The sequence below is a fragment of the Artibeus jamaicensis genome, unplaced genomic scaffold (genome assembly GCF_021234435.1).
Source record: "Artibeus jamaicensis isolate MK-2021 breed Jamaican fruit bat unplaced genomic scaffold, CSHL_Jam_final contig_497, whole genome shotgun sequence".
NCBI lineage: Eukaryota > Metazoa > Chordata > Mammalia > Chiroptera > Phyllostomidae > Artibeus > Artibeus jamaicensis.
In genome coordinates, this window is record NW_026521863.1 from 1492343 (window position 1) to 1516861 (window position 24519).

General features: G+C 61.7%; 1 protein-coding gene across 3 annotated transcripts in view; it reads left to right on the plus strand.

The window, feature by feature from the left end:
• Positions 1 to 24519, plus strand: part of RPS6KA2 (ribosomal protein S6 kinase A2) — a 154837-nt gene that overhangs the window by 123309 nt on the left and 7009 nt on the right. For all 3 annotated transcript variants that reach the window (XM_053668717.1, XM_053668718.1, XM_037126123.2), the window contains 14 exons: positions 659 to 765; positions 2178 to 2215; positions 3338 to 3480; positions 4641 to 4711; positions 6000 to 6088; positions 6616 to 6680; positions 8228 to 8330; positions 10953 to 11083; positions 11872 to 11997; positions 18479 to 18568; positions 19740 to 19898; positions 21301 to 21462; positions 22414 to 22490; positions 23912 to 24029. In XM_053668717.1, coding sequence (XP_053524692.1) covers positions 659 to 765; positions 2178 to 2215; positions 3338 to 3480; positions 4641 to 4711; positions 6000 to 6088; positions 6616 to 6680; positions 8228 to 8330; positions 10953 to 11083; positions 11872 to 11997; positions 18479 to 18568; positions 19740 to 19898; positions 21301 to 21462; positions 22414 to 22490; positions 23912 to 24029 — 1479 coding nt within the window. The remainder of the gene's footprint in view (positions 1 to 658; positions 766 to 2177; positions 2216 to 3337; positions 3481 to 4640; positions 4712 to 5999; positions 6089 to 6615; positions 6681 to 8227; positions 8331 to 10952; positions 11084 to 11871; positions 11998 to 18478; positions 18569 to 19739; positions 19899 to 21300; positions 21463 to 22413; positions 22491 to 23911; positions 24030 to 24519) is intronic.

Sequence of the window (24519 nt, forward strand, 5' to 3'; positions counted from 1 at the left end):
CCGGGGCGGCGACATGCCCTCTGAGACAACGACCTTGCAGTTGTGTGAATCTCTAGCCCGAAGCCAGGTGCCCCGACTCGTGACCTCGCCACCCATGTGTCCCCTGTCCAACTGTCCCCAGGCGCCTGCTGACTCTGCACCACATGTGTGTCGTCTCGGGTAGACCCCCCCACCCCCACCAGGGTGGGCAGCAGCTCACCGGTTTGCACAAACCCCGGGGCAGGCGCCAGGTGAGGGGGAGAAGACACGCGTTCTGACGTGTTTTTGAAGGCACCTCGCCAGGCTTTTGCTGAGTCTTCCGTTAAATCTTGCAAACGCACACCAGAAGCACTCGTGTGAAAGTGTAGGCCCAGAGCAACGCCCGGAGGCGGGTGACCTGCAGGGCCTGAGGGACCAGGGGACAGGAGGCCCCAAGCGCCCTTCTCGGGGCTGGTGACGTCATCATTGTGGGACGTGCTCTTGCGCCCTCACTGCCCTCGGGACAGTGAGTGGAGCCTCTCTTTCCGCTGCCGGGGCAGAGCACTGTGGGACCTGGGGGCGATGCTGTGCAGGGCAGGACCGGCCTGCGTGCGGTACCTTGTGGGGCTGCGTCACGGTCTCCCTGGCAGACTTCCTTCAAACAAGCCAGCCCCCAGCAGTCTGTTCTCTCGCTCGCTAGGTGATGTTCACGGAGGAGGACGTCAAGTTCTACCTGGCTGAGCTGGCCTTGGCTTTGGACCACCTCCACGGCCTGGGCATCATCTACAGGGATCTGAAGCCAGAGAAGTGAGTGAGCTCGCCCCTGGCTGCAGCAGCGCCCCATCTGCACGGAGGCCGTGCCGGCGTGCCGACTGGGGTCCCAGTGGGGTGAGCAGGTTCCGCCTGCTCCCCTGAAAAGGGGCCCAGACACAAGTGTGGCTTCTGCCGAATGACACAGTGTAGTCCCAGCCCGCAAGACCTGATCCCGGGGGGTGCAAGGCCAGAGCCGTGGCCCTGCACCCAGGCGTGGCTGGACAGGTGGGCCGTGCGCCCTCACCTCCCAGTCACCCCCACCCCATTCCTTCCTGCCCTGGGGACGTCTCCAACAAGGTGCCACCAGCTTCAAGAGGTGCTTTCAGCTGCTTCACCAAGGAGCACGCTCACTCCTTGGTGACCAGTCGGGTGGGCTTCCCCTGGAGCTTTTCTCAAAGACGGCAGCACCCGATTCCCCGGGCCTAGGTTCCGATGAGACCGGAGCATGTTGGGCGGCGATGCCCTGTGATGTCCTCGTTGGGAGAGCTTGCTAGGCCAGTCTAAAGTGAGAGGGAATCCGCCAGGGTGACAGTGTTCCCATCCCCGGTTTTGTTCTCCTGTTTTCCCGTGGGGCTGGTGCGCAGCCCGGGAGTGGCCCCCATGAGGCGGGGAGAGGTAGGGGGCATTTTGGGGTCTGTTTCTAGCCTAACGGTCACCCCTGAGGTGACGTCACTGGTTTTCTCAGTCCTGAGTCACTGTCCTGTGGGTGCCAAGGGGCCTGGTGGGACCCACCAGCGTTGGCCTGGGTGGCCAGGCCGCACGCTGAGAACGAAGCAGGAAGAGGCTCCTCGCTGGGCTCTCGGCCCCTCCCCCTCCTGCGAGGAAAGCACACGGTTCTTTCTGAAGCAGCTTCCCAACCAGCGGGCTCATCTCCGGGAAGCCTCTGGCTCTGCCCAGGAGCCAGGTGGCGGCTACGCACGAGGACGCAGAGCCTCTGCCTGTGACTCTGCGACGGGCCTGCCAGTGCAGACAGACGGCCACGTACCCGTAAGGCCGGGCCTGAGGTCCCGCGGAGGGAGCAGCACGCCGCGGGCCCATCCGCCGCAGCGTGCGAGCTGAGTGGGGTGGCTTTCCCGCACTCTCGGCTGTGAGCCCGAGCCCCTGGGCCTGTCTCCTTGGACAGGTCGGAGGGATCTGCACCCTTACAGGTAGTGACCCCAACTGCAGGGCCAGGAGAGACGGGGTTCTGTTGTCAGTTAGGATCAGTCAGGAATTAATCTCGAGAGCTGCTCATTTCTGGGCAGAGGTTCCGTGACACTGAAAAGCACAGATGAAAGCGTGGTAAAATGTTACCTCAATTATGTACTGGACAGCAGGCAGCTCCCCTGTGGAGACGGCTCCCTGAGGCCACCGTGCCCCCAGCACTCGGTGGCTGATAAAGCCTCTGTTCCCCCCTTGCCTTTCAGCATCCTCCTGGACGAAGAGGGACACATTAAGATCACAGGTGTGTAGAGGACGCCGGTCCCCCTCGGGTCCCCCTCCCTGCCATGCCAGCCCGGGACAACCCCTGTTGCCATGGCGGGGTGCTCCGTAGCTGTGAGTTAGTCGAGAGGCCAGGTGTGTCCTGAATGCTCACACGTCCCGGGGGTCTCCTTCTGACCTGAGACCCTTCTAGCACCTTCCTCTGGCACCCAGAGCATCACTGGGTGCTCGATTCAGGTGTCTTAGCGACCGCTCGCTCGGACCTGAGGACAAATGCCCAGCCCCGAGTTCCCTTCCCACCTTCATTTCCTCAGGGTGCATCTCCCCTATCAAGGCCAAGTTCAGTCAAGTGGGAGACGCCCCTCTAGTCCCATAACACCCGTCTGTGTTAATTTACTCTTGGTGCCGTCCCAAACCGCCACACATGGGGTGGCCTAAAGGAACACCCGTGTGCCACCTTTCCGTTCTGGAGCCAGGAGTCCAGAGTGGTCCATGGGGCTGAGTTCCAGGGGCCGCAGGACGGGGCCTTTCTGAAGCCCCCTTGCCTGCTCCAGCCTGTGGGAACCGCTGCTGTCCCCTGGCCAGGCACAAGTTGAAAACATCCCCCAACACACTCAGGTGCAAAGCAAGTCAGGCAGGGAGTGAGCAAACCCACCAGGGCACTGGATAGTCTCGCTCCCATAGGTGGCCCTGGACAGGGGGAAGGACTCCTTGTCTTCATAGGTGATGAAACTGAGGGTGCATCCCCTGACACCCGTGTGGTCACTGGGTCCTTTGCCACAAGGTGCGTGTGTGCACAGGTGTGGTAGGGAGCCAGCGCCTTCCTCCCATCCCGTCAGTGGCCCCATGCGCTTCCAATGGGGGCCTGTGAGAGGTTGGTCTCCCGGGAGTTCACGTGGGTCACTGAGAAACACAGGGGCTGGTATCTCCTCGTGGCCTTCCGTGCATTGGTAGATTAAGAAGGTGGCCCAGGAGTGGCCAGGCTTCACACAGCAGGTGCGGGCACCGGGGGCGCAGGTCCCGCCGGGACGGAGCTGGGCCAGAAAGAGCGAGTGGGGGAGGGAAGCCCAGTGTGGCGGGACCCACAGATGGGACCCGGCCATGCCCCTGGGACTGAGAAGGCTGCGGGCTGTCTCTCCTCTAGATTTCGGGCTCAGCAAGGAGGCCGTGGACCACGATAAGCGAGCGTACTCCTTCTGCGGGACCATCGAGTACATGGCGCCCGAGGTGGTGAACCGGCGCGGGCACACGCAGAGCGCCGACTGGTGGTCCTTCGGCGTGCTCATGGTGAGGGCCGCCCCCACACTGCCCTCCCCGGCCGTGTCCAAGACCCGGGTGACCCGGGGAAGCTGTGCTTGTGTCTGGACCCCCGAATCCTGGCCCCTGCAGTTCCGGTCCGCCTCCTGCTTTCACCCCAAGTCCCACCCTCGGGAAACAGAAGTGGGGTTCAAACAAGGGACACGTGCATTAAAAGTCAAAGGTCTACACCTAATTAACGTCCTTAGGGGTTAACACGAGGGTCTGGGAGATGCAGTGGTTTCTGCGTTAAACATTTCCGTTATTTCCAGCACCAAAGCCTCCCACTTAGTCATGCACATTAACGTGGAGTTCAACACGTTCACATGTGCGCCTGGAAACCGGAATTTTCTGTAGGTCGCGGGTTCGCAGGCAGATGCAGACCCTGGGGCACTGCCCTGCTAGAGATGGGCGTGGCCCCCCGCCCCCGCCAGCCGCCCCGCCCCTCCCCCTCCCCCTCCCTGTCCTCCCAGCCTGGGCAGCGCTGGGGCAGGCCTGATGTCTGACCTCTGACCTCTGACCCGGTGGAGTCCCAAGCTGGGTGAGAACAGCTTAGCGGCTTTCAGGGCTGTGCCCCGCCTGCACCTTGTGCGCTGCTCCCAGGAAGAAACGAGGCTGCAGAGCTGGAGCGGGTTTGGCTCGTCAGCCGGCTGGAGGCGCTACCTCGCACCGCCCCAGCCCCTCCCCTCCCACGCACACGCCCGTCCCCGGCTGAGGAGCCTCGGCTCTGCGGCCCACGCGGGCCGGAGGAGTCACTGGGGAGCCCCAGGCTGGTCCCCGGGAGGCCTCGCAGGGCATGGTCACTTGGTCTCTGTGCGTGGTCCTCGGACCCCAGGGCTCAGCAGTGCTGGCCGGTGGGGCAGATAGATACACGGGAGGCTGCTCGGGGAGTGGTTCCCACGCCTTGAACCAGACTGCGAGTCCCCTTCTCCGTGGCGGGCTGAGCCAGTCTCCCGGGTCAGCGCATCCCCGCCCCGTCACCCACCTGCCAGGAAAGCAGAGTTGTAGTGAGCGGGCCGCTCTGTGAAGCAGAGTCCCCGAGGCTCTGCCGACCTGACCCCTCAGGACTCTGAGCAGATGGGGGACGTGGGCTCTCTCTGCTGCCACATCTGTTGGTCTGAACTCGCCCTTCCTGCGCTGTGTGTCTGCAGTTCGAGATGCTCACGGGGTCCCTGCCGTTCCAGGGGAAGGACAGGAAGGAGACCATGGCCCTCATCCTCAAGTGAGTAGGCAGTGCCCACCTGGGGACCCCCCAGCACCTGTCAGCCCCTCCTGCTACCCAGAGCCTCAGTCGTGGAAGCAGGCTGGGAAGCAGGCCTTGGTGAGAATGACACTGACCAGGACAGTGTGTGGCCGGCTGTGCGGGGCCCCGAGGGCTCTGGTGGGCTCACCCACCCCAGGCCAGGCTTCCACCAGGCAGATCCTCTGAGCTGTGCAATGGCAGCGCTTTAGGATGTGGTGGCTGGTGACCTTCGGGAGGGGAGGGCAGATTCCAAGGGCAGAGGACTCAGGGCTCCATCAGGCCAGGATGCGGGCTTCTGCGCCTTCTCATGGGGAAGCATTCACTACGCAAGTGGGCGTGGCCGTTAGGGCCCCTGAAGGAAGGCCGACCCCAGTGCCAGCCTTGCTGCAGCGGCTCCAGTGTGAGTGGGGCCATCTGAGTGGGGCCCTGGGGCAGGGAGGCGGGTGGGGGCAGCTCCTGGGGGAGCCCAAAGCAGTGTCTCCGGGCAGGACTGGGTGAGCTGAAGGTGACTGTGGAGCAGCGGGTCCCCAGCTGCAGCCCCCTGAGCCCTGCAGACGGACGTGCAGAGCTTTAGTGCCCGCAGACGACCTGGTGGTGTACACAGGGGGCGGGGGGGCGAAACCCCAGAGAGGCCTTCTCCCTGCTGGTGTCGTGGAGGACAGTGCGTGGCCCCAGCCCAGGGTTTTTGTTGCTCAGCTCTGTTTCATCAAAGGGGGCACACGGCCTTCGTGTTCCCTGAAGCTAGAAGAGTCCCCTCCAGCAAACCCCAGGGGTGGACGGTGGGCTCCGGACAGGTCTCTGGGGGTGACAGCGTTTCCCAGGGGGGCAGCTCCCAGCTGTGGCCCCAGGTCCCGGGGGCCTGAGACCCCCACGGGGGCAAGGAGCCCAGGAGAGATTCCCAGGGCGGGCCGTCGCCACTGTTGCCAAGGCTCCTTGTTGCTGACGGGGCATCACCGTTAACTCCCATTACAGTGACTTCGTTCCTGGGACTGTTAGGGTTTTTTTTTTTTAGTGACTTTATTATTTTTTTTAATTAAAATTTTCTCAGTTTTAATTTCTAATATGGTCGACATCACAGGCACAGCCACACAAACAAACACCCTTCGGTGCCCTCACTAACCTCTGAGTGTGATGGGGTCAAAGGCCAAACACTGGGCGCCGCTGCCCAGTCCTGACGCTGCGGGGTCAGTTAGTGCTGACCGAGCAGGTCAGAGAGGATGGGGACGGCGGTCGCTCCCCTGACCCTGACTCCACCTGTGCCTCGCAGGGCCAAGCTGGGCATGCCCCAGTTCCTCAGTGCGGAGGCGCAGAGCCTGCTGCGCGCCCTCTTCAAGCGCAACCCGTGCAACCGGCTGGGTAAGAGCCCCGTGCGTGCAGCGGGCACACCGAGCAGGGGTCAGCGGGGCCCCTGTCCCGGCCCCGTTCCAGCTCCACATACTCCTGAGGCCACTGATGGGGACATGCTCTCGCCTGGGTCCCAGCCTAGGACTCGAGGACTCGAGCGTGGTCCAGACACCCCGTGGCTGCCCGGGCGGCGCAAACACTTGCCTGCAAGCCGCCATTTCTGTCGTCCCTGAGTTGGGGCACTGCTTCTGTGCAGTGCACGTCCTTACTTTGGAACCCCACGGACCACGGAAGGCGCACTTGGGAGCTGCCTCCAGTTTGACCCCTCTTACCGTAAAAAACCTCAACATCTGTTTGAACCCAGGTTCACAGGAAGGTGAACCAAGTCTGGGTTCACTTCCATAATAAAGCTTTGAGAAGGGTCCCCACAGCCGCGGGTCAGGGTGGGACGCCTGGGGTCCCGCCCAGGCTGAGTGCCCACAGCCAACACCCCGCCAAGCCCTCGGCCCTGACGCTCCCCCTGCCTTGTCCTGTGACAGGTGCTGGCAGTGATGGAGTGGAGGAGATCAAGCGTCACCCTTTCTTTGTGACCATAGACTGGAATGTAAGTGGCTGCAGTGCCCCACACCACACACAGGGACCGGGAGGTGGAGGGTCACACCACAGCAGACCCGTGCAGACCAGCGGTCAGTGTCAGTCTGTCACCTGGAGGGGGCACTCTTCGACTGGGGTGCCACAGCACAGGCAGAGACCCCTGGCTTGGAGACTGAAATCTGAGCTGCCAAGGACAGAGCAGGGCCCCCCTCAGCCAGCAAGAGCCCCTGGGGCACTCGTGGGGAGGGGCGCTGGGCAGGGCTGTGCAGCCTGTCCAGGGCCGGGGCCTCTGGGCACCCCAGGGTCTGCATCTCCCCCCTCTTACGGCCTTCACGATGCTCTCGTGGAAGCTGTTAAAGAAAAAAGTGGCCCGGCCTGTTGAAGATGAAGTTACTTGTGACACCTGTTAAAGACCACAGGCGATTCTTCACGGGGCCTGAAGATGGCTGGGGCCTCCCCATGGTGGGGGGGGGTCCACTCTGAGCACACGGGCATAAGTGGGTTCCAGCCAGGGAGCAGGGGGTGTCGGGGGTAGAAAACCAGGGTTGGGGGGTATGGCTTTCGAACAGAGCCACCAGGATTCTTGCCGAAGGCAGGCGAGGGTCCGATGTCCCCTGTGGCTGGGCGGGAGGAACCTAATCGGTTGTGGAGGAGACCAAATGTGGAGGGAGGGCTTTGGGAAAACCAACACTGACCTGCTGAGATCGAGCCAGGCCAAGATGTGGGGCCCGGGGCCTGAGGTCCCGTGGAACACCGGTGCTTATTGCTGGGGAATGAACGGGGGGGGGGGGTTGTTCAAGGCTGGCACCTGTGGCCCTGGTGCCCCGAGTGGGGGTGACGTGGCGAGCTCGGAGCTGGAAAAACGAGAGTCTCTGGTCTTACCAGCACGGTGCGGCTGTGCTGGGAAGGGCTGCCGCCCATCCCAGGGAGGCAGGCAGACCTCCCGACATCAGTCTCCACGTCTTTGCATTAGGTCAACACCACAGGGACATAGAGGATCTTCTCTTCTGGAGCTAGCAGTCACCTTGGTTTTAACCGAGTGTTGAAAAAACCATTAAAATATCCTTCCTAGCTCAGTGGGTAGTATCTGTGTGTGCTCCCCTGTCCTCTCCTCGTCCCCACAGATGTCAGGAAGGGATCACTGTGGTGGAGATGGGAGCAGGACGGGTGTTTATTCAACAACCCAGTCTCAATGTCCAGGGGACCGCTGCAAGGAGGGGAAGGTCACCAGGGCCTGGGGAGGGTCCCCACGGTCACCTAGGGCAAGACATTCTGTCCTGTCCACAGAGTGAAGACAGAGTCTCTGGCTGATAAAAGGTTGAGAACCGGTGCCCCAGAATGAGGAACCCCCAGCATGTCCCCAAACCCTTATGCTGTGAACTGGGACGCATACATTTGAATGGGATGTGTAACTCCATGTATATTCACACATACGTCAGAGCATGTGAGGCGCTGTTGTGGATGAGACAGGACTCGGTATGACCCACAGGCCCCGCGCCCCTCGAGTTCTCCCGCGTCCCGGGGCCCCGCACCCCCAACCTGCTGCTCTCCCTGCAGAAGCTGTACAGGAAGGAGATCAAGCCGCCCTTCAAGCCCGCGGTGGGCAGGCCCGAGGACACCTTCCACTTCGACCCCGAGTTCACCACCCGGACGCCCACAGGTGTGTGCCCACCGCCAGTGGGGGTAAACCTGTGGTTCTCGGCCGTGGCGGGTGCCCTCCCCTGACCCGGGAGGGACATCTGTGCAGGCACCAGAGCACCCCAGCCGCAGGGACGCTTTCTCGGGAAACGGGGGTCAGTTCTGTGGGGTCCCTTTTATCCACTCCCGTGTTTGCGCCTCTCTAAGATCTGTGCTTTCCAGCACAGCGCCCCCGGATGGCCGGAAAGCACTTCTAGTGCTGTTCCTGCCTCCTGTCCCACCTGGCCACCCGGGTCAGACGCCAGCTGTGGGACCCGTAAGGGCCCATCTAGCCTCGGGCAGGTGGCCCTGAGCCTTCGGCAGCGCCTGCGTCTCCTCTGTGCAGCGCGAGGCAGCCTCGGGCCGGGAAGGCCGCGGGTGACCACAGAGCTCCCGTCTCTGACGAAAGTGCAGCAGACCCTCTCGCAGGCGCCCACCCCCGTGGGCGGTCAGCGCACCTCCTGGTCCACCGGGCCTTTCGCACGTGCCCCGATGCTCCAGGCGGCTGAGCTCTTCTGGCCAGAGCCCTGGCGGAGGAGGGTGGCTCTGAGAGGTGGGTCCGGGTGCAGAAGGTGCAGCACCTGGCACCTGGGGGGGGTTTAAGGCAGGTTAGACCTTACAGCCAGAAGTCTGTGCCAGCAGAAGAAAAAAAGGGCGCAGAGCAAGCTCGTGTGCCGCACCCACGTCTCCTGAGGGCGTGTCTGCGGCCTTGCAGCCGTGACTCGAACACCGCTGAACCGAGCTTTCTGGCTCTCACTGAGTGTCTCCAGTGCGGCACCTTGCAGTTCATCCCCAAACACCATCCGCTCGGATCTCAGTACCTGCTGGGGACTGGGAAGGTGCGTGCCAGGTGACCGGTCCAGGTGGAGACCCGAGTCGGCCCCTGGTGGCCCACAGTGCTGACAAAGAGACTGCCACTGCCGCGCCCTGTCACCGGGAGAGGTCTCCCTGGAACAGCTGTGGGTGGGCGTCACCAGATGCAGGGAGAGCCCACTGGCTCATGGCTCGGGTTCCCAGCTGCCAGGAGCCACCCTCATCCCCAAAGTGACACGCTGGGGAATAAAACCCAGGTTCCCTGCAGCAGCCCACCCACCGTACCGCACGTGCCTGCTCCCCCGTGAGGGCTAAACCCGCCTTGTCATGCATTGTTTCCGAGTCCGAGGAAAGCCCCACACCAAGTAGAGGGGCCAGAAGTGGGGGTCAGAGCACTGCTGTGGCCCTGCCTGTCCACTCTGCAGGGACTCACGTGAAACACCCGTCTGAGTTTTTTCGTATCGGTACATTATGAGGAAAACTTAAGTGTGCGTAATTATAGGTTTCTACGTTTGTAGTTATTTTGCCACACGGGACTTCACAGCAATGTAACATGTATCACAGTGCCGTGTGTTCCCTCTTCTGGAGCATGTGTGTGGCGCTTTGTTCCAAGCTCGCTTTCTCCCCTTGACCCGACGTGGTTGGCACAGCCGGGCCCCAGTCCACACCACTGCCCCATCCCACTCATCGGAGTCGCCAGCACTCATACACCGGGGACGCTCCCGGTGGTGCGCTGTGGCTGGTCACACCCGTGACTTCCCTGGTGCCGGGTGTTCACCCAGTTGCCACTTCCCTCCTGTCACGGATGTGGCGACCACAAACAGCCCCCACCCTTATCCTCCCCCTGAGCACTCTGGAGGCAGTTTTGTGGGGTGCACTCCTGGACGTTCAGGCACCCTTCACTACTGCGCCCGCCCATAGGGTGCCTGCCCCACCCTGCGAGCGCCCCCCAGCCCATGGGGTGAGGACCACTTTCATTTCCGCGTGTCCACCAGGCCCGGTGTCTCCCCGGTTGAATGGACACACGCCCCCCACATCGAGCCTGGACTCCTGCCCTTTCGGCAGGGGGACGATCGCCCTTCTGTCTGCCCCCGTGTTCCTCCTGGGCGCTTTGCCCTCTTCTCATTGGTCTCCAGGAGCTCTCGACTGCGGAGTGCGCTTCGCCCTTGGCTGCTCCGGGGCTGCAAACCCTCCCTTCCCAGCAGTGACTTGCCCACTCACTTCACCTGCGGTTTTACCCGAACCGGGGCCAGTCCCACAGCCGCAGGCTTTCCCACAGCTCAAGAGGTGCCCGGAGAAGTCAGGGTCCAAGGGGGGTGCCCCTTCCGGCTCCTGCCACCGGGGATGGGGCGCCTCTGCCGAGTGTCCCTCAAAGCAGGAGTGCCGTGCGTGCACTCTGCGAAGTCCCTGCAGGCTGGGCGTGGGCAGCACAGTCTCAGAACTGGGCTCCGTGGCTCGGGCACGTGTGCCCACAGCTCCACGCTGGGTCCCTGGTGGCTTTCCACCTCTGCCTGCAGTGGGCCAGGTGGAGGAGGGTTGTCGTCAAGCGTGGTCAGTAAGTTACGGTCGGTCATTCCCAGACGGTCATTGTTCCAGGCATTGCCGTCATTTCCACTGGCACCACTGAGAACACTGGGGTTCCACGTGGTCCCCACGTCCAACCCTGTTTTATCCCCTTCTCTGTCACACGCACAGCATCACGCACGCACTGGACACACCCCACACACCAGGGTGTGCCCACGCCGCAGCCCCTCAGCACCGCCCCCGGGCTGACTTGTCCCTGTCCCTGCAGACTCACCGGGCGTGCCCCCCAGCGCCAATTCTCACCACCTGTTCAGAGGCTTCAGTTTCGTGGCCTCCAACCTGGCCCAGGAGCCCCCGCAGCAGGACCAGCACAAGACCACGGTCCACCCCATCGTGCAGGTAACCCGGGCGCCCGCTCTGCAGGGGTCATGGAGGGCGTGAGGAAGGCGGCCGAGCCCGCAGTCGGCCCACGGGGGCGTCTTTGCCGGGGAGAGTCCTGCTGGGAGCCCAGGGAGGCAGCTCCCTCTGTGGGTGCCATTGTCCTGTCCTGAACTCTGCCCTTGGGGGCTCTGTGAAGGTGGCGTTTTTATAGTTTTCTTCCTTACAAATGAAACCAGATGCAGAGAAGTTGTGATTAGATTTTATTTAAAAACCCGGTCAGTCAGGGCACATGGGTGGCACTGAATTTCGTATTTCTCTCCCCATGACCCTTTGGGAAAACACGTGTGTCCGAAGTGGACTTGGGTGTGACCGTGTGCCCCGGTCTTGGTGGCTTCCTGTCTGGACCCTGAGCAGGTGGGGCGGAGCCGGTGGTGACGGGGCGTCATGGGAGGAATTTCCAGTTAGGTGCTGACTTGCAGACGCCGGTCCCCGTGGGGTACAGCGTCAGAGTCGCACCCCCTGCTCTGCAGGGGCTCCGTCCCTTCTCCGCCCAGCTCCTCACTCAGCGCTGGGGGAATGTGGCCAATCGGCCCACACGGTGCACTGTGGCGTCTAAAGTGGTGGCCACCCGACAAGTGGGCAGGTTGGGGTTCAGGTCAGGAGCCATCGCTACCAGCTGCACGGCGCTGGTCAGAGGACTCCGCTCCCTTCGGCCTCCACGGCCTGGCTCACCGATTGGACCCCCTTTGCGCCCGCGCCATGTGCGTCGCCCCGCCCTCTGATGCGCACTTCCGGTCTCTCTGCAGCAGCTGCATGGGAACAACGTGCACTTCACTGATGGCTACGAGGTCAAGGAAGACATCGGGGTGGGCTCCTACTCTGTGTGCAAGCGGTGCGTGCACAAAGCCACCGACGCGGAGTACGCCGTGAAGGTAAGGCCGCTGGCTGGCCGTGCCGTGCGGGCACCGTGCCCGCCCCCTTCCCCTCTCCACACTCCAAGCAGCCCGTGTTCCGTTTGCCATGACAGGTGGTCCGTTTGCAGTTCTAGTCAGCATGTGGGTCCTGACCACTCACGGCCATAGAGACAGTACACGTGGGAGGGACAGCCTTGGGCACTCTGTTTTGGAAAATCGAGTTGGGGACAGGCATAGCGACTGGCAAAAAGGAAGGGACAGAGGGGGGTGGAGGGGAGGTGGCCACGGTCACCAAAAGCCAAGCCACAGAAGTAGAGACCAGCACAGACTGGCAGCGTCTGCAGAGGCTGGACTGGCGGCTTCACCCTCGGTAGTGGAGAACAGCTGGATTGAATATGTGGTCTGGAAATGCGAGGTTTTCCATTTCTCGTTTTCTGGTGGGTGAAATGTGGATTACAGCTAAAATCTGTAAATCTTATTCCAATTTATGGAAAAGCTTAAGTTGTACATTCTTTGTACAAGAGACTTGAGTCCACCACCTTCCCACAAAGCTGAACTGGGCTGTTTTTTTAAATTGGTTTTAGAGAGAAAGAAAAAGGGAGTGAGGGGGGAACGAGAGACAGACAGATGGACGGACACTGATTTGTTGTTCCACTCATTCGTGCGCTCACTGGTGGACCCTCGTCTGGGCCCTGCCTGGGGAGCGAACCCGCAGCCTTGGTGCATTGGGACGGTGCTTCAGCCAGACGCTCTAACCAGCCGAGCTGCCTGAACCCGACTCCTGAGGAGCCAGGTCCAGTCTGGGGTTGCCATCTGGCTTATCCCAAAAGTGTGGCGTGTGGCACCGCCCGTGGCCTTCAGAGGACATTTGGGGAAAGATGGGGCCTGCCCAGCGGGCAGCAGCATGGACGGAGCAGTTCCAGCCACCGTGATCGTCCTGGGCTCCGAAACACTCGTTCCAAACAGTGACTCCGTCCCACCTCAGTTCACCTGTGCTCTGCTCCCATTCGTGGAAACAGGCTTTTCCAGAAGGGTGTGGACATGCCAAGAATGGCATGTGTGTCTCCTGGGACGCCTGCCCAGAGTCTCTGGCACTGACAGAGCACTTGGCCCTGGCAGATGTCACCCCGGAAAACCCAGACCCCTCCATTCAGCTTGGGTCAGGGATTCATGGGTTTTCAACAAATGTATCTTGAATTCCTCGAACCTAAACAAGCGCATTTAAACACAGGAACAATAATCAGTTCGTGAGTTCCACTGACACAGCCCCGTCTCCGGCCTGGCTGGTGTCTTCAGCGCATTGAGGGGCGTTGGAGGGAGAAACGGCAGCACGGACTTTACTTGAATCCCGGAAGGACATCCCGGCCTGTCAGGAAGTGGGGAGGGCTGGCTGGCCCCGCCCCAGATGAAGGCCCCGCCCACTCTGGCGTGCGCCTTGCACCAGCATCACTAGTCTCACTCGGGCTCCAGAGAACTGCCTACCACTGGCGTCGTTTCTCACAGAACCCCTCTCCTTCACCAGCGACCAGCAGAAACCACCGCTGCCTCCAGGGAGTGCAAAGGACCAGGTGTGCTGTTGGGCCCGCCCCTCGGCCGAGACACCCTTCGCCGGAGTGGCAGGCAACAGGGCCAGCCCCTGCTGGGCCTCTAGAGGGGGCCCCCTCTGACAAAGGCGGGGCTGTGACTCCCCTCGGGCATCCACATCCCGTGACCATAAAGGCACAGTCTGGGTTCAGCTTCGTCAAGTGGCCATCCGGGGTCCCCAAGGAGCAGGTGGAGGCCAGGCCCTGATGGAAATTTCTGGGAAATGACTGCGATGACCCCTCGGGTTGACCTCCTGAAGTCCCCAGATGCCTGAGCGGGCGGAACACACCGGGACTCCTGTCCTCTCCGGGACAAGGTGGGCCGTGCTTTATGGTCTGGAAGATGCCTGAATCGACGACCGAGCACTGGAAGGAGCTGGGTCTCCCCATGACCCAGGGCCCTCAGCACGTCACAGTGCGGCTACGGCCACGGGTGGCTGGTTTTCCGAGGCAACAGCCAGGTCTGACCTGCTTCAGGATAGAAAGGCCCCCACGTGGCACAGTGCTCAGCGCTCAGGGCAGGCCCGTTCGCCCTCCAAGCTGCTCCGCACCTGCCCCTGGGGTCTAAGAGGCAGAAGAGGGCAGGGCGGTTCCTACTGCACAGAAGCAGGACTGTGGCCCCTGGTCCTGGCCTGTGAGCGGGATGTCACACTGGGTCACTACAAGTGAGCTCCAGCTACGTGGCCACTGCCCGACCATCTGTGAGCCCAGCAACCAGGTTCCTGGATGGAGGGGTGTCCTCCTCCTCTCGCTGTGTGGGCGCCTCTGAAACGTCCCGGCCGAGTAGCCAGCAGGGCGGAGAACGTGGAATCTGACTGGACTCCAGGGCCATGGCTACGAGGCATAGTTTCCCGCAGGGTGGTCCTGGTCAGTCGGGCAGTTTCCCCCGGGGCTCAGGCCATGTCCAGAGGCAGCCCGGTCACTCACAGCTAGGGTGGGCGTCACTCTTGGCATCTCCCAGGACTCTGCTCGCTGTCCTGCCTGGGACCGCCCCCCCACTGTTCCCCGTGGACTTGTGCAGCCCCAAAGATCAGTGGTGCCGAGGCGGAGGTGGACTGTGGCTGAGAGCAGGGAGCAGGGTGGGGCCCTCAGGGCGGTCCTGGACCCAGAGCCCAGAACTCCCCTGGCTCTGTGCAGGGCAGGGCAGCCCTCGCCATGACCCTGTGGCCCTGGGCCCAGGGCAGGGCCTCTGGAGAGGGACAGGGCAGCTGCAGCTCCACGAAGAACACACATAGCCTCAGAGCAGGTCTGGGACCTGGCGGCTCTCACAGGCTGATCCCAGGACACCCGGGCTCGCCCTCCTTGTGTCTGGAACTGTCCCTGAGACCTGGTGCCAGTGCCTCAGCTCCTTGGGTCCCTGCTTTCCGGGGACCCCCCCCCTTGTGTCCTCCCCAGCCTGCGACACTTCCCCCAGGCACCTACTACCCCTGATGTGCTCCTTAGCTCAGTCCTGTTCCCACCCCGTCCCAGTGCTGGTGGGGTCAGGGGTACCTGTTACTTACAGAGAAACCTCGGTCAGGAGCTGTCCCACGCAGTCCCAGTCCCTCCGCCCCTTCCTCTGGCCGTCTTTGCCATCAGCCCTTCCTGTCTGGGCCGAATCCCCTTCTGCAGCCGGGGCGGCTCCCACTCCTCCCTGCAGCCCCTCACGGGCCCTTTTCTGTGCCAGACACAGTGCCAGCACCCAGCCCTGGTCGGAGTCTCTCCTGACAAGGCCCCGACTTGCGCCCGCCACAGACCATCCAGAAGGACATTCGTGTTTCTGTGCTCGTCTCCACGCCGTGCGTGCAGTTTGTCACCCGCAGAAGCAGTGCGGCTCAGACGGCTGCTCCACGCGGACGGAGCTTATTTTTAGAGGGAAAACTGATCGGTGTGGAAGTTTTCGTCTATTCTGGCAGGAGACCTTGGCGTTGTTTCCGTGTGTTTGTTTAAGTCAGTTGTGCAGGGAGGGTGTCCGTGACACTCTGCGAGTGAGAGCACGCTCCACCAGCCTCGTCGCAAGTGAGAGACGGGTCCTTGTGACGGGTCAGGGGAAATGTCCGTGCCTGCGGGGGGAGGGCGTTTCACAGGGCAGGGCGCGCGCCCACGGCTCCATCGGGCCCCACAGCAGAGCCCCACCCCGCTGTGCTGTGCCACACAGAGCGTGCCCGGGGAGGGGAGGGCGCGGAGGGAGACAGAGAAACGCGGCGCCGGAGGGAAGAGGAAAAGGCGTGTGATCGTGGTGAAGCCTGGCCCGAGAATGTCCCCTTCGTCAGCCACCAGGAGTACAGGTGTGTGACGTGGGCCCGTGAGTCACCTCCCAGGACAGCCGTTGGTGTCAGCCGTCTACTGGCGAGGCCGGGCTCACTTCGTGGGGGTCACAGCTGCGCATCACCAAGACCCTCAGTGCTTGTTCTTAGGGCCGGCCGGAGAAAAGGCTGTTTACCCGCAGGGCGGGGCAGAGTGCCGGGCAGTGCCCGCCCCCTGTGGCCATTGCCAGATGAGAGTGACGGAGGGACAGGTCCTCCAGCTCCTTCCCGGTGGCCATCATTGTTACTGTCGGGGCACAGAGAGGCAGAGGGGGCCTTGCTCGGAACTCGCTGAGGGAGAAGTACTCCCTCCACCGCATCAGAGGGGCTTCGGAACAGCGCGATTCTCAACCTGAGGAACACGGTCAGCGGGGGCTTGACCTCGAAGCAGGTGGAGCACCAACGACCCCAAGGAGCCGACCCCACAGAGGACAGACTCTTCCCCTGCGTGTCTGAACAACAGGCCTGCACAGATGGCTGCTTCGTGCCTGGGGACCAGCGAACGCACCTCCCCGCAGGGCGTCTCAGCTGGGATTCCTCTTGCACCCTCCAGGAAGAACACACAAGGAAGCAAAAACACGGAAAAGGTTTGTGCAGGAAAGCAGTCAGCACCGCTCACAGAATGCAAGGCCTGAACAGCACATGCATCCATGTGTCCGACCCGAGTCTGTGTGTCCGACCTGCGTCAGTGCAGGCCAGCAGGCAATGGGACAGGTGGTGGCCGGGGGCGGGGCTGGGGTTCCGTGGGGACTTCCCTTTCAGGACGCTGTCACGGCGCTGCAGAGCCACTCCCCCCCCGTATGGGGGGACCCCATCGTGGCGCCCTCCCTGCCTTGCCCTCTGGCTTCAGGTCAGGTCTGCAGAGCGAGAGGAGAGGGCAGGAGGGGGTGGGGCCCGGCGCCCGTGGGGCCGCTCCCTGCAGACACTCCTCGGTCTAACTGCCCCCGGCCCCAGGCCGTGGGGAAAGTGCTTCCTCTTTCTTGTCTCTCCACTCTGAGGGTGACGCAACAGGTTATGCTAAGGAAACATTTCTTTCATCACGAAATTTTACTAGAAGAAAATCTAATTTTTTAAAGTTTACTGATAGGGTCCAGCAGAAGTAAGGCCTGCTTGAGTGTGGTTGGTAGGGTAATAACTGGGGCAGAATAATTTCTAGTTTTAATGTGAACAGTTTACCTAAAATGCCATACGGTGTCTTGAGTGCGACACTGTTATGTTACAGAATGACACAGTCATGATTTTGTGATAAAGAGGGGGTGGTGTTTGTGCCAGACCCTGTATTTTTAAAAATTTATTACTAGAGAGAAGAGAAGGAGGAACATCCCCCCTTGCCTGCCTCAATTCACTGAGCTCAGCCAGGGCCAGACCCTGTATTTTTAACCTCAAGTGTCAAAGAGAAGATCCCGGCCCAGGAAGGCTGGATGGCCCGGCAGGGAGCCGGGGCAGAGGCCATCCTAGGCCCCCCCTCTGCCAGCCTGTGGACCTGCAGAAGCCCAGCCTTCCAGCCGCAGGTGTGCTGGACCTTAAGGAGCCCCTCCCCCACTGGGCGAGCCCAAGGAGATGCGAGGCTGTGAGAGCGATGCGCCACCTGCTGGCTGGTTTCAATAACGGTCCTGGGGTCCCAGCTGGGACCTCAGTGGGAGGAAATGCAGCAAGAGGAGAACGGCGGTGTGTCTCCTGTCTGTCATGGGTGACGTGCCGCCAGTCCTGGGTGCTGACACCCCTGGAGCTTGGCAGTGGGCAGTGAGTGAGGTGGGAGAGAAGAGCTGTCCCCCTGGGGTTCCTCGTATCAGTACTGGGCCGGGAGGACAGGTGACGGGGCGCAGCCCTCACTGTGGGGCAGGTGCTACCAGCGCTTCGCTCACCTAGAGAGACAGACGGAGCTTTATGCGGAGTCACTTGGAGTCTTTGACACGATGGAGAGAGCAGGCCTCCCCCATGCTCTGGGTGGAGAGATCGCCGGTCCCCCAAACCTCAAGAATACTTCTAAGTCGGGGGAGGGGGGCTGACGAGGAGAACAGCCCGACAGCTCTCCCACGCTGAGAGTAGCTGTCCCACGGAGGGGCCCATCCCCCGCCCCCCAGAACGCCCACAGAGGGCTCCCTGCTCCAAGGCGGCTCATCTCCCCTGGGGCCATCTGCCCGCACAGGGTGTCAGGGCCATGCCTGCCCTCCGACGGGGCAAAGCAGTAGGGGTGGAGGCGGGGTGGGGGCTCGGAAAGAAGCATGAGAGTGCGCAGGCCTCAGCCACAGAGGGATCCCGCAGGCGCCTGCCCCTGGGCGGGCTCTTGGTGAGAACCATGCACTTGATTGCCTCTTGCGGCCGGTGTGTAGCCAGAGACACAGCAGCTACAGGCTCACTTTGGACGCAGCAAAGTGCACAGCCCCCCGCCCCCCAGATCCTGTCGTCCTGGCCGGCTCCCACAGCCTGCCCTCTGCAGCCAACCCTGGAAGGCCTCACAACGGGTGTCCTTCTGTAAATGTTGCTCTGTGCCAGCTGGGAGGGACGGGTGTCGGAATTTCTAGGCCGTTGTGAGTTACCTCGGGAAGGGTGAGCTGGCGGGAGGAGGGGCGGGTGGGACCCAGGCCACAGTCATCTGAGGGTCTTACGCCCAGTGGCACTCTGTTTCAGATCATCGATAAGAGTAAGAGAGACCCCTCGGAGGAGATAGAGATCCTGCTGCGGTACGGCCAGCACCCGAACGTCATCACCCTCAAGGACGTGAGTGGTCTCCCCGCAGCCTCCAGCAGGCTGGCTTTCCTCGGGGCTGGTACCCAGGCCAGCATCTGCCACGCCCTTCCAGGCTTGGCCAGACCTGCCGATCGCTTACGTCCCCCACCCCCAGTCCCCAAGTCACAGAACCTGAAAGGGGGAAAGATGGCTGTGTGGATTCCAGCCCGGATGTGTGCTTCCCACTGTCGTTCCTAATGTGACGAACGGGAGGGTGTGGCAGCCAGGTGGGAGCTCACCCCCTTTCTTTTCCCTGGGGGTGATTAGCGGCCCCTCCTCTGGGGACAAGCGTGGCAGGAACCAGCCACATTCAAGCCCCTGGGGGTGGGGTTGGGGTGTCCCCAGCAATCCATAAAGGGCCCCCGGGCTGGGGTGTCAGAGTCCAGAGCAGAGTTCCTTCCTCTCCACCCACTGGTCTGGAAACTCATTGGTCTGGAAGCTAAAGCAGAATGGTGTTTTGGAGTTTTACTCCATTTCCACCAGGGTCTCCACAGTGCCAGTCCCATGCTTCGTGCCTGTGGCGCACACAGTGTGACATAGGGACAGCCGGAGCGTTACAGCTAGTGCAACGGAAGCCTCCTTGTCTCGCTTTGCTGAAAGACGAGCTCTGCCCCACATGCTCCATCAGCCCTGGTTCCACCGCCGGCCTATCTGGGCCACGGGGTCTGTCTGCTCTTAGTCTTCTCAGAGCCAGAGAGGGCCCCTGGAGTGTCAGAAACACAGGGCCAGCCCCCCACCCCCACCCCACCTGCAGGGTCAGGACCTGCTGGCGGGAGCGCCCGCGGGGGCTAGGTGCACTGAGTCTGCACCGAGCTGCCCTAGGGGCTGTGCAAACGTCCAGTGTCCTCTCCACGTGTCTGCCACTGGCCGTGGGCAGGGCCAGGGCTCCTTTCAGCCGGAACCTCAGCCGGGCATCTGTGAGCTCCCAGCCTCAATGTCCAAGTCCCTGACCAGCTGCGGGTGTGGACACTGGTTTTGTCCCAAGAGCCATGTCTGCTGGGACTGAACTGGCCAGTTGCGCATGACTGCTGCGCACAAATCTTTCACTTCCTGGGACGGCGCCCTCTGCCGCTGCTCCTCTCCCCCGGGGCCACGAGGCCCAGAGGCGCAGGCGCCTGCACAGCACCGACGCACACGCATGCGCGCCTCCTCCGGCCCCCAGGTCTACGACGACGGGAAGTTCGTGTACCTGGTGACGGAGCTGATGCGCGGCGGGGAGCTGCTGGACCGCATCCTGCGGCAGAGGTGCTTCTCGGAGCGGGAAGCCAGCGACGTGCTGTGCACCATCAGCAAGACCATGGACTATCTGCACTCGCAGGGGGTGAGCCTGCCGGGCGGGGGCGGGGCGGGCGCGTGCCCAGGGTGTCTGCGGCCTCCGTCCGCCTCCCAGCCCCTCCGTGTCTGACGTCACCGGTGCACGCTGGGCATCTGGAGGTCAGGGAGGAAAGTGAGTCCACCCGGATCATTTATGGCAAAAGTGTGGGCTCATTGAAGGGAAACGTCAGGATTTTCCTCACTCGCTCCATTTAAACTTGAATTTTTTTAACCAATGCAAAGTGACACTGTAGATAACAGTGACCACAGCACACCTGACTCCCAGTCAGGGCACATGCCTGGCGTGTGGGTTCGGTCCCCAGTTGGCCCATGTGCGAGAGGCAACCACACACTGATGTTTCTCTCCCTCTCCCTCCCATCCTTTCCCCTCTCCCTAGGAATAAATAAATAAAATCATTTTATGTAAAGTGGGAGCAATGCTGAGGTTCTCACAGCCCCCACCATGGTCCAGGCGCTGCTCTCAGCTCCACAGCCCCCATCCCCGAGAAGTCCTAAGCTCTGGTGGCCCTGCTTCACAGATTGTCACCAGAGCATGGACAGCTTGAACTTTTGCCCTCAGCCACACACGAGTGAGTGTCAGCGGTTCCCCCAGACACTGCCCCCACCGCACACTCTCAGTCCCAGATGCGGCCTCCCCGGGGCTTGGTCCCCTCCTCTTCACCTGCCCCCAGTCTCCGGATTCTGGGCACATCTCTAGAGGTAGGCGTGCTTCCTTGACCAGCCAGGTGTGTGTGGTCAGTCCTGTCTGAGCAGGAGGGGTTCTTCCAGGACCCACAGTGGGTCCTCCTGGGTGGTCACCATGGTCTGGGAGTAGTCAGCAGCCTGGCCTGGTGGATTTTGCAGGTTGGCTGTGGTTGACCGGAGCAGGACCTGGAACTGGACACGCGGTCTCTCATCCCCATTTCTGGGGTCACTGTGATTCACGCCGGCCTGTGTGGGTCCCTTTAACTCCCCTCCTGTGTGCTCTCCCTGGGTTTTCACAGGGCGATGAGACGCTCAGTCCCGAGCTATCCCCACTCGTGTCCCTGCAGTCGGTCTCGGTCCCTTTCAGGAGACCTGTGCCCTACACAGCCGCTTGGCTTTGAGGTGTGGCTGCCCCGCCTCCGGCACAGCTGTCGCGGCTGGTCCCTCTGCTCAGAGCGCAGGCCCTGCTCCAGGGCTTCTGTGCGCCTCACCTCAGCACCGTGTCCCTCACAGGTGCACCGACACCTGGCCCTGCGGCCCAGTGGGCCCGAGGCAAATGCTCACTGTTCCAGGTCGTTCTGCTCCTGCTGCCTGAGCTCACCGTTACTTCTGTCCACCAGTCCTGGCCCCTCCCCTGTCGGATCACCCACTCTCCCCCACCCTGTCCGAGCCCCCAGTCAGGCAGACCCCTCCTGCCTTTCCAGGTTGTCCACCGAGACCTGAAGCCCAGTAACATACTGTATGTGGATGAGTCTGGGAACCCTGAATCCATCCGGATCTGCGACTTTGGGTTCGCCAAGCAGCTGCGTGCGGAGAACGGGCTGCTGATGACACCCTGCTACACGGCCAACTTTGTCGCCCCGGAGGTAAGAAGCGCTCTGAGCCCGCGAGAGACTGCGCCTGGCGGAAGCTGGGTTCAGGCCGGCAGTCACCTTGAACAGAAATGCGTCAGGAAGGGGTCAGCCTCTGACGTTGCTCACACGCAGCTTACTTGGACTTTATCTGGTGCCCGTCCGCCGTGTTCACGGCGGCATCACTCCCAGTGGCCAGGAGGCGGAAGCCACCCATGTGTGCGTTAGCGGCCGACGGGATGAGCGAAGTGTGGTTTCTCCTGTATCACTCAGCCTCAGAAAGGAGGGTGGGCTGCCCCGAGCTGCAGCACGTGAGCCTGGAAGACAAGGGCTGAAGTGAAATAAGCCACAGTGCCGTCCGAGGCCTGGGAGGCCAGGCTCGCACGGGCAGAGGGGTGGGTGGGGGACCAGGGGCCGGGCAGGAGGAGGGCACGGGGGTGTCCAGTGGGGACAGAGTGTCAGTTTGGGAAGATGAAGAAGCTCGGGAGACAGTGGTGGTGCTGAACGCCATGCTTAGAAATGGTTAACCTTGGTCAGGTACGCAGTGGGTCAGAGCATTGTCCTGACACACCAGGGTTGAGGGTTTGATCCCAGTCAGGCACAGACAAGAACCAGCCAATGGGTGCAGAACAAGTGGAACAACAATTCCATGTCTCTCCCCCTGCAACCTTCTCCCTCTCTCTCTGCTCTCTCTGTAATCAATAAATTTTCTAAATGATTATGATAGTCAATTTTACGTTCTGTCTACTTTTCCATAATAAAAAATTCTTCTGCCCTAAAAACGAACAGCTTCCTTCTCAGTCTGTCTGTCCTGTACCCAGCAGCTCTGGCTCCCAAGGCCTGGTCTTCAGGGGTCCTACCCGGCCTATCCCCACCCTGCCTGGACCATCGTCCAATCAGAATGACATGCTGTGACCTTGAATTTCCTTGGCCGGATGCTCACTCGCCGCCCGTCTCCCGCTGCAGGTGCTGAAGCGGCAAGGCTATGACGCGGCGTGCGACATCTGGAGTCTGGGCGTCCTGCTGTACACCATGCTGGCGGGGTAATGCAGACCCTCCCCCGGGGCCTCCGCACCTGAGCTGCCCCAACAGGGCGGGCCACTTGTCCCCAGGGCCTGGGCATGGGCACACCTGCAGACTTCCCCGCCCCTTTCAGGACACCTGGAGAACAGGACAGGGAACTTGGCCCGGTGTTTTCTCGAGGGCATCTGCAGAACTAGGGAGCGGGGGCTGGCGATTTCAGCCCACCCACAGAGCACCCGGGCCTCTGGCTCAAGGCCACACCCTCACCACTACACCGGGCCACTCCCTGAAAAGGCCCAGACGTCTGCTCCTTAAAATCATCCTCTTGAGCCAAGTCGCACCCATAAAAGGTCATGGTCAGACAGTGTCTTGAAGAACCAGTCACTCAGGTGATGTGGCCTTCAGGTGTGCGCGGGCCAGTTTCCTGTGACGAGGCCCTGGCAGTGGGGGAAGCGGTCATACCTTCATCGCAAGCTCTGCCCCCGGGCTGACCCTGACCCCACTGGCCTCGCTGCCCTCCCTGTGACTGAGGGGACGCACGAGTGAGGGCTGAGGCCCCTTCCCACCGTGAGGGTCGAGAACTCGACGAACCCTGGTTCCTGACGTCTCCCCAGTCCGTCCAGTGCCTAAGGGGGAGCTGTCGCCCAGCGCTGTCTCCTGAGGCAGCATGGACCTCGTGCCCTCGGGAGACTGGGCGGGAACGGCCTGGGCTTTCTGTGGCCTTAATGAGTGTTTCGTAACCAGTCGGTGGTCAGTGCCGACGGTGAAAGGGAAGCAGCCCCGAGGTCCTGACGTCGCACGGCCGTGTCACCCGTGGCTGTTCCGACACTCAGGGTGCCTGTTCACGAAACCGGGGTCACAGCCTTGCCGTTAGAACCACACGGAACTCCAAGCTAGGGAGGCGTGTACCCGCGCGCCCTGGGTCACACTCGGGGGCGGCAGAATAAACACCCCGCACGCACCTCCTCAGTGCCCGTGCCTGTCACTGCTCAGGTCCCTGGGAGCACGTGTTTCCACCCATTTTGCAACCGAAGCTCAAAAACCAGTTTGTCAGAGAACCTGCAGTTGGTAACAGATCACCCGGGGGCCCTCAGACTTTGAGTCTCAGGCTCGCATCCATCATATTATGCCGTCACCATGGAAACTGAGTCACTAGGCAAACCACTCCAACACACTGTCACCAGGGAAGCCAGGAGCAGTGCAGAAAAGCTTCTTGGACTCACGGGGCCTTTGTCACTTGCCCTGTTGACCCCTAGCCTTGACCATGTAAGGAAAACAGACATAGCATTGAGAATGAGTTGTGCGTTACCATGAATCCTGGATCTGGAGCATAAGGGGGAGGAAAAAGCCATTTGTAACAGCCGAGCGGCTGCATTCTGTTGTGAGCTTTATCTGAGATTTAAAATGGAAGCTCATTTCCATAAATCCTCTCCTCACATAGGTTCACCCCCTTTGCAAACGGCCCAGACGACACCCCCGAGGAGATCCTGGCACGGATCAGCAGTGGGAAGTACGCCCTTTCCGGGGGGAACTGGGACTCCGTCTCCGACGCGGCCAAGGTGAGCCCGCGGCCCGGGCGCTCGCTCGGGTGAGGCTGCCCGCAGCAGCCACTGCTTCTGAGACCCGCTGGAGGACGCCGTTGGTGTCAACGGTGTGGACGCGGTACCGCCGTGGGTTTTTTTAAAGCAGCTCAACTAGAAATGCAGATATGTAAATATTTTACAGCGCTTTTCACATTTCTACAGTCTTGGTGTGTCAGAAGCAATAAGATGGGGGTGCGTGTACAGAGAGAGACAGAGAGGGGCCGTTATTCTGAAAAAAACTGCCTCCTGTAATTGTGGAGGCTGGTGAGTCCCAAATCCACACGGCAGGCGGCAGGTGCAGGGGAGAGTCCAGGCCGCAGCTCCAGTCCAAAGGCCACCCACCACCTGCAGAGTTCCCGGTCCCTCGGGGGGCTCAGTCTCTTTTCCCTTAAGACCCTCCACTGATTGGGCGAGGCCCACCGTTATGGAGGGTAATCTGCTTCACTCAGACTCCACCCATTTCAAC